At 44.9% G+C, this 12787-nt stretch overlaps 1 protein-coding gene across 1 annotated transcript; it reads right to left on the reverse strand.

The window, feature by feature from the left end:
* Positions 1-7389: 7389 nt before the first annotated feature.
* Positions 7390-12424, reverse strand: HOXD4 (homeobox D4). The gene is made up of 2 exons (XM_032209278.1): positions 11838-12424; positions 7390-11376 (listed from the first exon to the last, which is right to left on the reverse strand). The coding sequence occupies exons 1-2, from the start codon at positions 12268-12270 to the stop codon at positions 11066-11068; spliced, it is 744 nt and encodes a 247-aa protein (XP_032065169.1). The 5' UTR covers positions 12271-12424; the 3' UTR covers positions 7390-11065.
* Positions 12425-12787: the final 363 nt, after the last annotated feature.

A 12787-nucleotide genomic window follows, 5' to 3' on the forward strand; every position in this document is an offset into this window, starting at 1 on the left:
CCATAGACCAGTATTCCCGGTAGAATAAAAACCACTGTTGGAGCTCCAATAAAAGAGAGCGAATGGACTCTTGTTTTGCTGGCTTTCATAATAGCAATTATATACTTTTTAAACAAAAAACCATTCAGGAACAAGCCCACAAAATAAATTTAAAAACCATGCCAGTTTAAGGTTTTCTTTTGTTTGTAAATAATAAGCGATGAGGCTTATTATACGAATATGAATGAATATCTATATCTATATATATTCGATATATATTCAATCACTGGAGGAAGCCTCGTATAATAAAAAATACAGGCGCTGCCTTAAAATACGAGCATATTTGTTCACGTGATCCTGAGAGTGGCGATGGTGTTGATTAAGGCTGAAACTTCCAACCGGTTTGTCCTCAGTGATCCAGCCCCGAGATCCTTCAGATGGGGGTCTGTGCCATACAGACGGGTTGAGCCCACTGGGTCAAAGGCTCCCCCAGACCTTCCGACAGAGAAAAGGTCTTCAGAAAATCTGGCACTTCCGCGGCGGTGTCCTTTAACTATCCAGTGCCAAGGGGCATCGCAGCATGGACTTCAAGGTTTCTTTGTAAATCCTGATAACATCTGGGTGGTGCGATCCTTCTTAGTCAAGTCTTTCTCCAGCTAAGTGATGCGAGGGTGGGCAGACTTTGTGGTCTTTTCGTGATAAATTAAGCTACCAAGGTTAACCTAGTTAAAGTACCTATATAGGACTAAATCATCTTCCTAATCATCACCACCACTACCACTGCCATCATCTGTGAGCAGAAAGGCAGAGGGTGGAGGCTCATATAAATGGTACAAGAGGGGCTTCTCCCTCTTGGCTCGACTTAACTTCTGTCTCAAAGCTTCAGGGTGGAAGGGAGATGTTTGCATTGGGTGCTGATACAGGAAGCCCGGCTTGGCAACACTGGATTCCTAGCCATTCTCTGTTCGATCTGCTGTATGGTTGCAAGTCTGCCTCAGTCCGGCAGAATGGAATCATCCGACTGTTTGCATGCCAGGGTGAAGTGAGACTCAGAGACAAATATAGAGAAAGTTGGGTTTGGCCAGTCAGCACTGAGATAAAAAGCTACAGTGTTGGCGCTTTCATTATGCATCTATCTATCTATCTCCTTCCTTCCTTCCTTCCTTCCTTCCTTCCTTCCTTCCTTCCTTCCTTCCTTCCTTCCTCTCCTGTCTGGTAACGCTTGATGATTTGCCTGTACACAAAGCCGGTTTGGCCAAAACAATAGTTTTTGTTGTTGTTCCTACAAAGGATATTACAACACTTACTATTCGTCCCAGTGAAAGGAATGCATCTCTTGTGTTGTCTCTCACTACTCCAAAGTTTAACTTTGAAGTTGTGGAAGTGCCCAGTTTAATCCAGGATATGCTAAGATTTCTTTACCATTCAAAATCTGACAATTGGACAGACAATTATGTATGCATTTTTCATTTCAGTTATCTACACCGTTCTGCTTTCTAAGGGCTGAGCGACTGAGACTAAGGCTGGAGTCCAGACATCAAGGTCTAGAGGAAACTTTTATTCAAGAATTGATCACCTCCGGGAGCACAATTGTCAAGTGTAGCTCTTGGAAAGTGGCTTTAGGCATATATCCAGGGGAGTCAGTCACCCCTTTTGATGTGAGGCTTACTTCCCATAAAGTGGCTTCATAGAATTTTATACCAATAATCTTAATAGGAAGCTAAGCACAGGCACCAGACTGGCAAGCTGTGAGCCTGGCCATCCCCTTTATAATCTATTAACCTGCCAAAGAACCTTCCAGTATCGGAGATGGAAGGACTCCTCTAACATTTAACACTTGGGCAAGAGGGAAGTGATGCATTTTCTTCTCGTATTTTCCCCATTAGGTAGAGCAAAACCTGAAACACCCATCACCAATCAAAGGGGGAAAAAGATAAAAGAAGAAATTAAAAAAAAAACAACTTGCAAAGATCATTATGGGAGGGGAGGGAAGTAGTAATAAAAGAAATCGCACATGCGGGGGGGGGGGCTATAAATTCTGTTTCGGGCAAACAAACGAGGAGCAAACGAAAGTAAAGCTGCGGATCCTACAAGCCAAGTGTGAAACTGGTCGAGTGAGGGGAAATCCAGTTGGTCAAGATGTGGCTGGAGAAAAGGATCTAAGGCTTTTCCTTTCTAAGCATCTGTTCATAGAGCAATAAAATGGAAAGATTTACAATCCTTGCAGGGCCTTCTCTGCCTCTCCCTCTCCGTCTGTCTTTCACCCCACCCCTTCATCCTTTGCGCGCAGACATACACACACACACACACACACACACACAAACACACACACACACACACACACATGCACGAGCACCCTTCCAGGAATTACTTACATTGATTTATAACAACAAACACGGCAATTGTCAAACTGATAAAATATTCTGGGCGATATGCAGGAATCAGCGTTATCATTAAAGGGACTTCTCCATTTAGATTCTGAGTTTATTTCTTCCCTCTCCCTCCCTCCCTCTCTCTTCCCTCCCTCCCTCCCTTCCTCTGGTGTAATTTTTGGCCTCTCACTGGGACCAACAGAGAGAATACGCAATCTGCATGTGTGTGCATTCAGATTCTGAAAGAGCAAATATGTTTCTTAGTCACTAACCCAAAGCAAAATCATTTGTCATATCTGAATAATTGAATTAATGTGTTATTGTTTGAATGTATAATTCATAACACGGGAAACTCCGTCTATGTCCTGACACACAACGGAAGTCATAAAAAAGCAACAATCTGAAGAGAAGACAAGAGAAAGGGAGCCTTAATAAAGACTATGCTGTTTACAGAGAGAGGTGGGGAGGGAGGGAGGGAGAGAGAGAGTGGGAGAGGGAGGGGGAGAGAGAGAGAGAGATTTCTAAACAGGCAGAAATTTCATCGCTTTGTTCAATACCTATCAAAATCAATGTGGGAGCCCCTTTAGTTATAGATCTGACTACTGGCAAACCCACCCCCTCCACACACACAAATTTATAGCTATATTACTCAAGCCTTTAACAGTCCCATTTTTTTAAAAAAAAGTTATTTCAATCACAAAGCCACGTGTTTGTTCGTTTGCTTGCTTGTTTACAATAGAGCATCTTTCACAAAAGGAATCAAAGGCTGTTCTCCCTCCAGTGGGAATATTCCCCTTTTTAGATCTGGTTCCTCGAGATCCTTCCGGGTTCGCCATCATCCTCCCGGCACAAGGAGCCCTAAAACCGAAGTATCCGAAACCACCCGGGCTCTTCCGTGGACTGGATGGAGCCACGCCGGGAGCCTCGCGAGGTGGTGGTGGTGGTGCAGAAGTACCTTCAGAATTCATTATCTCTTAGTTAAAGTCTGCCTGGGGTAAAATTTCGGCTCGATTTTATAGCCTTCTATTATTACGACGCAAAGCAAAATTTACGACCTTTGCTTGAAAAGAAGTTCAGGCCCTTTCTCACCGCTTCAGAATGGGTAGCAGATGCCCTGACAGCTAATATTGTTTCCCCAGCAAGAGAGAAACGACCAGTATTTCTTTACCCCTATTTCTCTCCTCGGCAGCCTTTGGCCAAAACCGTCCCTTTCCTCTCTCTCTCTCTCCCTCTCCCCCACCGCGGTCCCCAGAAGGCTCCCGTTTCTTAATCCCACATCATCAAGAGTTAAACACATTGGGGCGTCTCTCGCCCCCCAACAGGCACTCACTCACACGCCCGGACCGCCAAGAACCGCGTCGGGCTAGGGCAGGGTTACAAATCAGGAAAAGAAGGGCCCCTATTTGTCAAGCATTTTGACAGCTAAGTTCATTAAGGATTTCGAAATATAAAAGAAGAGAAAGAAAATGTGTACATACCAAGCTCCGCTTTCTTTCTTTCTTTTATTAGTGGCAAATGTACATATATATTTAGTTTTGTGTTGTTTTGTTTTCCCCCCTTCGGCTTTAGCCAAAGAGCCTAGGTGTGCATGGAAAGAGCCCGCGCCCCTTTGTATATTATATTCTTGGGATCTCTTCAGTTTTCAAGTCTGATAGAGTCCTTTGCTTGGCAGATTAATGACGACTCCGCGTTTCTTAAGGGACGCGCTGAATTAATTATTTCGCCCATCACGTGGTCGGGACTTGGAGAAAAATCTATTCTTATCATCTTCCTTCGCACTTCAAGAAGCTGTCTGTCTGCCGCGGCTCTTCCAGAGCAAGATGATTTGGGTCTACATCGTTATATTTAACCTTCTCCTCCTCCTCCTCCTCCCCCGCCAACCCTCCCCCCCTTCATTACACACACGCGCGCGCTAATACACACACACACACACACCACCAGGGAGAAGGTTTGGAGAACATAGCCGCGGCGAGCAGCCCCAGGTTTCTCATTTATTGTGCGGGTGGAGGGAGCCTTGTTCTCGGCGCTGCCTTCCAACACCTCCGCCTCTTGGAAAGATGCTCACGGCATCGGGAGAGGCGCAGCAGCAGCCGAAGGCACTGGGAAAAGCCCTGCTTTGGGTGGCGATGGTTGTTGAGGGTAGGGAGGCCTCTCCCCACCCCCCACCCCCGAGACTGCGCCTTCACCCACTCCCGAATGAAAGGGAGGTCAGACCACGATCCCCACCCACCCCGTCGCTGGCTAGAACTTTGGGGTTTGGCCTCCAGCCTTGGCACTCTTCGGGAGAAGATAAGCCAACGTGTGCTGGGCGGGCTTGGCTGATGGAATCAAAATATCTCCGTTATAAATACTGTAGCGCCATCGACTTCGTGGAAAGAGAAATGTTTTACTACGGGCTGTCAGGGGTGTTTTATGGTGGAAGGGAAGGAGGGGCTCTCCGACAGAAGCAGCTCCAGGAACTTTTCAGCCCTTATTACTACCTCGGTCCCCCCGGTTCCTGGCGTTGGCCGCCGGAAGGTCTGGCTTGCCCTTCTGTCTTCTCCCCTTCCCCCCTTCCCCGGGCGCCCTCCAGATGGGCTGGCTGCGACGCCCATCAGCCACATGTCCAAAGGGCAGATAAGAGGGCGATTTCGAACAGCTGAAGAAAGCCAAGCAGGCTTTCCCGTTGACTGACCTACCTATCTACCTACTTTCCTTCCTTCCTTCCTTCCTTCCTTCCTTCCTTCCCTCCCTCCCTCCCTCCCTCCCTTCGAAGGAAGGAAAGCAGCAGCAGCAGTCTGGCCTCAACTGCTTGTGGGGTAAGGGGCTCTTCCAGATCCGGCTTGCCAAAAACGGAAGGAGCCACGACAGAAACCCAAATGCAATTGAAGTGCCATTAACACTACATTAAGTACATTTACTTCCCATGATTACTTCCCATGCATATACTAAGTTTCCCTTTGGGTCTCATTAACAATTACAACTTGGGGGATGTAGCAGAGACTCTATGGGCTGCATCTAAATTTAGAAAGGCATATGGGCCTGTAGCCTTAGGTTGGGGGCTCTTGCAAAAAAAAAAAAGCCTGAGTACAAAAGGCCATTGGCCATTCTGGGGTTCAACTTTCTTACTATGCCCTCACCACAGCCTTAGGTCACAAACAAGCAAGAATGGTCTCCATTATGGTCCTCTCCAGTCAAAGGATACAAACACTTCATTTTGGCCCCTGGCAATCGGATTTGAACTCCTTCTACAGGAATGTGGATTCTTGTCCAAGGTAACCTTCCTTAGAAAGGTAAAGGTGGAAAAGAAAAAAATAAAACAGCAAGGGAGGAGCAATTTCACTCAAATTTAAATTCTATGTTTCTTTTATCCTCAACAGAGTTCTTCTAGATTTAAATAGCCCAAATGTACAGATAAGAGATTTCTGACCTTGGCAATGTTTTTTGATCCAGAAATAAATTTCATTCAAATTTTTGCCTTCTCTTGGATAAAAATTTAGGGGACATGCACAGCCTCTGCAAAACTCTAGTGAGTAAATTTGCGGGGTGAGGGGGGGGAGGAAGAGAAGAAGAGTGATTTGGAATTGAAATTATTTACTGAAATGAAGCCACCACTATTTTTTTCTCTCGCCTGATTTTTGCCCTGAAGAAACGGAAGGAGGGTCTGACAAGCGACTTGACTAGGTGCAGTAAGTCGACTTTTAACCTCAACAAGGAGAACTGATTAATTGTGAGGTACTGGATTGGAGAAGTTGGAATATATTGGGAAATGAATAGGCTCACCTTCAGACTCCAGCTGCAATATTAGTAATTTCAAATTGTACTGCAATGGTTTACTTTATTGATACTACTATCCCAGCCAAAGCATCTAACATCCTTTAGAAAGGGGTGGGGGGAGATTATGGGTAAGTTTATGATTCATAGCATGCTACTCTTCATCCCTCTAGCCTTGATTCAAATAGTCATTTCCCCAAATTCAATGTTGTTGTTTTAACATGGGTTGATATACGCATATGCAGATCCAGACCTGCAGCAGCAAATGGAAGCTATAATGTAAACTGTATATGAAACTTCCCCCAGATTCTAATGCAGATGTTCTAAACACTTCTAAAAGGAGTTGGGACCAAATCACAACTTTCTCTGAAAAGGAAAACCCGCTGGATTAAGAGGAGCCTGTGAAGTAACAGTTTCGGGATCAGGATACAGGACAAGTATTATACATACACAAAATGCCATTAAAAGGTCGCTGAATTTCTCCCCCCCACCCAAAAAAAGTAAATAATACTAATGAAAGTAAATAACATTGCAGAGTATTTTAAAGCACTCTGAAAACTTCCCGGTTATACAATGGAAATAACTTTGGCTAAACCAAGAAATATTTCAAAGTGCATTCTCTTTTTTTCCTCCTGATATAGGGAACTCTTGATCCTGCAAAATCTGCTGGTGACTTCGCTCCACTGAACAGAGTGATTTACAACGTGATCCTAGGCATGTTTACTCAGAAGGAAGTGGCTTTAGGTTCTGTAGAATTTATTCCCAGGCAAGCAGGAAGAGGACTGCGGCCTCAAATTCAGCTGTAATCTCAAGTATGTTTACTTAGAAGCAGCTGGTCCTGGAATCAGACTTATATCTAAGTAGCTATGCATAGAACTGAAACGTGGAGTGCGGTTCCATGCAGAACAGTCTGAGATTCAGCAGGCTGAAACCGAACCCTGTAAGGGAGAGTGCGTAAAGATGTAGCCCTCTACATATTATCTTGGGAACAGGACCTCCTAAAATCAGAGAGAGGGGGGGGATTCTTAACTAACAACCTCACTCGCTCTTTTTCTGCTTGTTCCTTGAAATATTTTGTACTGAGGACACCATCTTGGCTTTTTTTTTAAACCATACTTTGACAAGCATCCACCCTCCCTATTCTGAACAAAATCCTCAATGCAGAATAACAGTCTTCACATTTTATATGTGCATCAAAACTGGGTTTGCAAATGATGATACCAAAGCCGTTTGTATAAATAGTTGTTTATTCAGAGGCAGCAAAACATTGGCAAAATTTGGGAAACAGAGATTTTTTTGTTGGACAATGCAATTGGACCCAAAGACGATAGTCCTACGCAGAGGAACGAAAATGACTTCAACTTCTATTTGCTGGAGGTACCATCCTAGCTTACTCCCAGCCAGAACAGCCTCCTTTGCTGCCTCCCTCCCAGAAACAGCGAAAAAGGATAGTAGGAAGTAAACAGTGGGCACCCACGTGCATTTTCATTCACATTTTTGACCAAATGTTTACAATGTTGGAGCCATCAAATAGAAAACCTTTGATACTTGGCCACTTTATCATTTCCTTTCAAGAGTGAGCTAACATACATACCACCAAGATTTAAGACTTTTTAAAAAAAAGCTCAAAGAGGATTCCCCTGCACTCAAACACACTCTCTCAAGTCAACTTTAGTTTGAAGTAAACATTTGTCAAGAAGACATTAACATTACAAAGGACTTGGGCCAGTTCTGTTTTCTTCACACCTTCTGCATCCTCTTCAATTCATGGGTTTGGGGAGGGAAGAGCAATATAGCGGAGTAAAATTTGTCCCAACAGCAGTTCTCTTCAGAACATGTTTACTGGGAAATAGGTGTCACTGTGCATGGGGAATGGGGGTGGCAGCGATGGGGAGAGATTTTAGCTTTCCTAGGGTGTTTAATTTTACAACCTTCCTCACCCTCATCCTGTTAGTCAACCAGAATTTGCGGCTAATTGGCCTTTGCTGTGCTCCAATCCCTGGAGTTTATTTCTGAACAAATATGATAGCATTATTTGGGTCTGTGGTCCTCAACAGGATTAAGTTTTAAAAAATCTAGCTCGACTAAAGTGGCTGGACTACAACTCCCCGGTTAAGTTGTTTGGAGGAGAAACACTTTGCCCCAAAACACCAAATAAATTTCCCTTCTTCTCTCGCCTTTCCCAGATTTTCTCCCAAGCAATTGTATTGAAATCTCTTACTGGGGAAATGGCCCATTAGAATAAAAACTTCAGAAGAAGCAAGATTGTAAGACTTAGGCTGCTGAAAAAGCAGTGGGGACTTGCCTGCTAGTAAGTAGGCAAAGGTTGAGGTTGCCAAGGAATTGATGCTGCCGGTTTCCTGCTCAGGCCAGAACAGGGCTGCGATAGTGGTTCAAACCAGGCCCAATGCGAACTCCCCCTTCCTCCGGATTCAAACAATTGCAGGAGGAGGATTTTGAAAAAGACCCAGAGACAACCCACCTCAATTAGCAGTTAGGTGGGCGCTTCCAACAAAAAGAACCTCAGAATTTAGGCTTGAAGGGGGTTTGAAACAGCCTTGTGGTTTGCTGGGCGGCCGAAAAGGAAGGGGGACTCCCCCTGTCCAAGGGGTTAAGGGTTTAGAGGTCATTCCTCCAGGCTGCAATACGGCTAATCACATAGAAAATTTGTCCTCTGGATGAACCTGTTTCTACAGTTGAGCTGAACTTCAGTAAAAACAAAAAGGAAGAAAGAAAAGGGGAGCGAGAGCAAAGAAATACCTTTTGAGCCTCTCAACGTGGAGGCGTCCTCTTCCCTCGAATGGACGGGGGTGCTTTTTGTCATAGAGACAATGACACAAATAATGCCCAAATATCCATCTTTAATATCATGACGGGCACATATTCAAGGGAAAAACCGGAACGAGCCAGCGCTGGAGGCTGAGCCTGAGACCAAGAGGAGGTTCAGCTCAAAAGGGGACAAAGAAAGGGCTCTGGCACCGAAAGAGAAAGAAAGGAAGAGCCTGCTAGGAGATTAATCCTAAAATTTTCCTATCCGAAAGCTTTATAATTTAACTACCAGGTTTATTAAGATCCACTAACATTAAGTGTGAGTCTCTGAGATGTCCACTATTTAGGGGGGGAGAACTGTCCTTTTCTTTCCCTTACTTTATTATTTCTTTTATTGTTTTCCTTTAAATCAAGGAACATGCCTAGAAATAAATCTGCCTGGGGAAAAAAAAGAAAGAAAGAAATGAGATTCCTGTATGTTAGTGTGAGGTTCCCGAGTTCAAAACTTTTCCGTGGATAGAATTTGAGATGGTATATTCCATTAAACCTAGTGAATTTACTTGGAAATAAACATGCTTAAGCACAAATTGTAAATGTAAAAGGACTGTGAGTTTAATACTTGAACCCGGAACCTTTCTCCCTGCTTTGCCAACTGAACACGGGCAGAAGAGACACATTTGCTTTGTTCCTTTCCCAAGATAAGGTTGGAAAGAATAAATGATTTTAAGAGGGGGGGGGAAACCTTCCTTTATGTCAGAATGGTGTGAACTTAAATTCTTTTGGCCAAACCTAATTTTTTTTCAAAGAAGAAAAGAAAAAAGCAAAGAATACAAAAATCTTTCTCATCTGTGCAAAAGACATAAATTTCTGCCAAAGTTTATCGTTACTTGTTCGTCTCTCAATAAGAGCTGCCTTTATGTTGAAAATCTGTTTAACATATATCCAAGTTCTTGTATTTACATCTGAATCAAAAGAAAGCACTGATCTTTCCACCCAAACCACAGAATCTACCCCTTCTCTGTTTTGTTCTTTTGTTTTTTAATCCCAACACAATAAATTAAATTAAAAGAGGCTAATAAAAAAATAGTAATCTAGGATGAACATAAAATAAATTTGAGGGTCACGAATCACGTGGAATATTTACTACACTGGTGGGGGGGGAGAGGCTTGGCTTTTGTGGTTGATTTAATCCACTTTCTCCCTCCTCCTCTCCTCTCCTCCTCCTCCTCCTCTGTTGGATTAAAGTACCAGCCATGAACAAAAGGGTCCATTTCAAAATTTTAAAAGATCCCAGTTCTTTCTCATCTCATCTGAAAAAAAGAAAAACCCCACTGGGAAAAGATTTCCTATGTACAGAAACACCTGAAAGAAAAGCAGCAAAGGAAATCAAGTTTTTCCAAAAACAAAATCCAAGCAGCGGAGCGGGCAGGAGGTTTTGCTTTTAATCTCTGTTGATATTTTTGGTTTGATTCTTTTTTTCCCCCTTTTCCTAACTAACAAATAAATACATAGGCTAATAACAATATCACCAACACATGAAAATAACCCGTTTTCACTTCATTGTTTAAAGATCTTCCTGAAAAGGTGGAGGAATTGGGTAAGCTTTTAATTTAAGGTTGTTTATTGAAAGTACTCTAAGAAATGGAAAGAGAATGTTTTGCCTGTTTTCAAGGCAAAGGTCGGTTTTGGATCTGCTCTATAACACCTGGAATGATGAAAACCAAGCAAAAACAGCTAATCTCAAAGCACCCAAACCCTTCCTGGTCGATTACAAGGGCAATCCCAAATGGGTTGTCTGCAATAGCGCCTGACTGTGTGCTGCCAGGGGAATTTCATTTGAAAATATTAATATGATTCATTTATGTTTTCCATATATATATATATATGTATAGACAGATAGATATACAGTATATCACTTTCTCACCACCTGGAAGCAGAATTGGTTTGTTTGAATGTTTAGGTTGACTTCCGTCACTCCTGTGGTCCCCGTAACATTGCTCTCCACTGTCTTAGAAAACAGGAGGCGACTCATTGGAAAGTTGTCAACTGTTACACCTTGCTTTCCCTTTCAGCAGGATGAGTATCGGTGTCACTATGTGCTTGTATTTTGACTGCCTGCATTCTGGGCAGCCTAATTCCGAAGGGGAAAAAAAAACCCTGGAAAAAGAAAACAAGACTTGTTTCCAAGTTTCCTATAAAGTAGTCAAATCCGTTTGGTGTTCCTTGGAAACAGTTTGTAAGTGTTGGCTGGAGGCGGAGGACGAACTGGATGTGCGGCCTTTGGTATTGGGGAGTTTGTGGTCTTTTTTCCACTTCATCCTTCGGTTCTGAAACCAGATCTTAATTTGCCGCTCGGAGAGACACAACGTATGGGCGATTTCAATTCGGCGGCGCCTGGTCAAGTACCGGTTAAAGTGAAATTCCTTTTCCAGTTCAAGGACTTGCTGCCTGGTATAAGCTGTGCGGGAGCGCTTTGGTTCTCCTCCTGTGTAGTTTGGGTTTACTGAGAGGAGGGAGGGAGGAAAAAAAAGCAAAGCAGCTGTTAACATCCTTCCTGCCCCAAATAATATTCGTAAAGTCAATTTATGATTCCCACCCACCCCCATTAGACTTGCCAAGGCTAAATAAACTCCACTGCAAACTCTATTACTAGCAAATAGGCTTTTCATTCATACATTGGTTGCCTTTCTCAGTCAAAGAGTGGGCTTCACAAATCCTAGCATCCTTTACGAAAAGAGAATCTCTCCTTCTGCCTTAGGCACATGGCCAAGAGGCCTATTTCACCCAAGCCCCAAGCATTTATGGTAAGAGCAGTGGGCAACCTCGAATTCCCACCTAACTTTCTCCTGGTGGAACCTGGAAAGGCCTTTGGAGGAGGGAGGGAGAGAGAGAGAGAGAGAGAGAGAAAGAGGGAGAGAGAGACACGTGGAGGAGGAGAGATGGAGAAAAGAAAGGGAGGCTTACCAGAGTTAACATGGACTTTCTTCATCCAGGGATACACCACGGCTGGCTGCTTGGCTGCTGCGGCTGCTGCTGCGGCGGGTGACCCGTTGGGGCTTTTGAGATTTGGGTGCTGGCTGCAAGTCCTGGTGGCAGGCACGGGGGCCGGGGGGCAGTGCTCCCCTTGCCCGGGAAAAGGGCCCGTCAGGCCGGCTTGCTCCTGCCCGTGACCCCGCGCTTGCACCGCCGAACCCTGGCCATTGCCGCAGCTGTAGGGCTGCTGCCCGCTGTAGTTCGGCCGCGCGTAGAGTCCCTGGTGCTGGAAATCCGGGTCCGGCGAGGCGCCGTAGTAATCCGAGCCTTGCTCGGCCAGGTAGTTGTTCTGCAAATACTCCTCGCAAGGGGGGAATTTGGGGTCCACGTACTTCGAGTTCACCATATACGAACTCATGGCCATTAATTTCGGGAGATGGAAAATACTAATTTTTCCCCCCTTTCTGGCGCTGTCTTTTTTTTTCTCCCCCCTTCCAGAGGGCCCTCCTACTTGCTGTCAACTGAATAAAGTTGGGCGCCCACGTGACTGGCTGAGCCAATCGGGAGGCTGCGGGGCTTTATCGCCGGATTTGTTGTGTACAACCACAATTTCCTCAAATTTCACTCAATAATCGAACCGGGAATCAAGGGGGACCCGCGTGTTGTGCGTTGCTTCCCGCCCCCCCGCCCCGTGCGGGTTTACGAACCTCTAAAGCCCCCGATTCCTCCATCGATGGCCAGTCCCCCCCCCTCCCAGGGCAGGGTGGCCCCCTCCATCCGATCCCCCTTTTCTCTCCCCTCTCCGCCCGCCAGGCTTCCCCACCCAGGTGAAGGGTGCCCTTTGTCTCCCCTGCCTTTTCTAACCTTGGGATGCCCTTTGATTGAACAAGGTAAGGCGCCGCCAGAGAGGCTCGCGTCGTTTAGGCGGGGGCAGGAAAATG

This window comes from Thamnophis elegans, chromosome 1 (assembly GCF_009769535.1).
Source record: "Thamnophis elegans isolate rThaEle1 chromosome 1, rThaEle1.pri, whole genome shotgun sequence".
NCBI classification, from domain to species: Eukaryota; Metazoa; Chordata; class Lepidosauria; order Squamata; family Colubridae; genus Thamnophis; species Thamnophis elegans.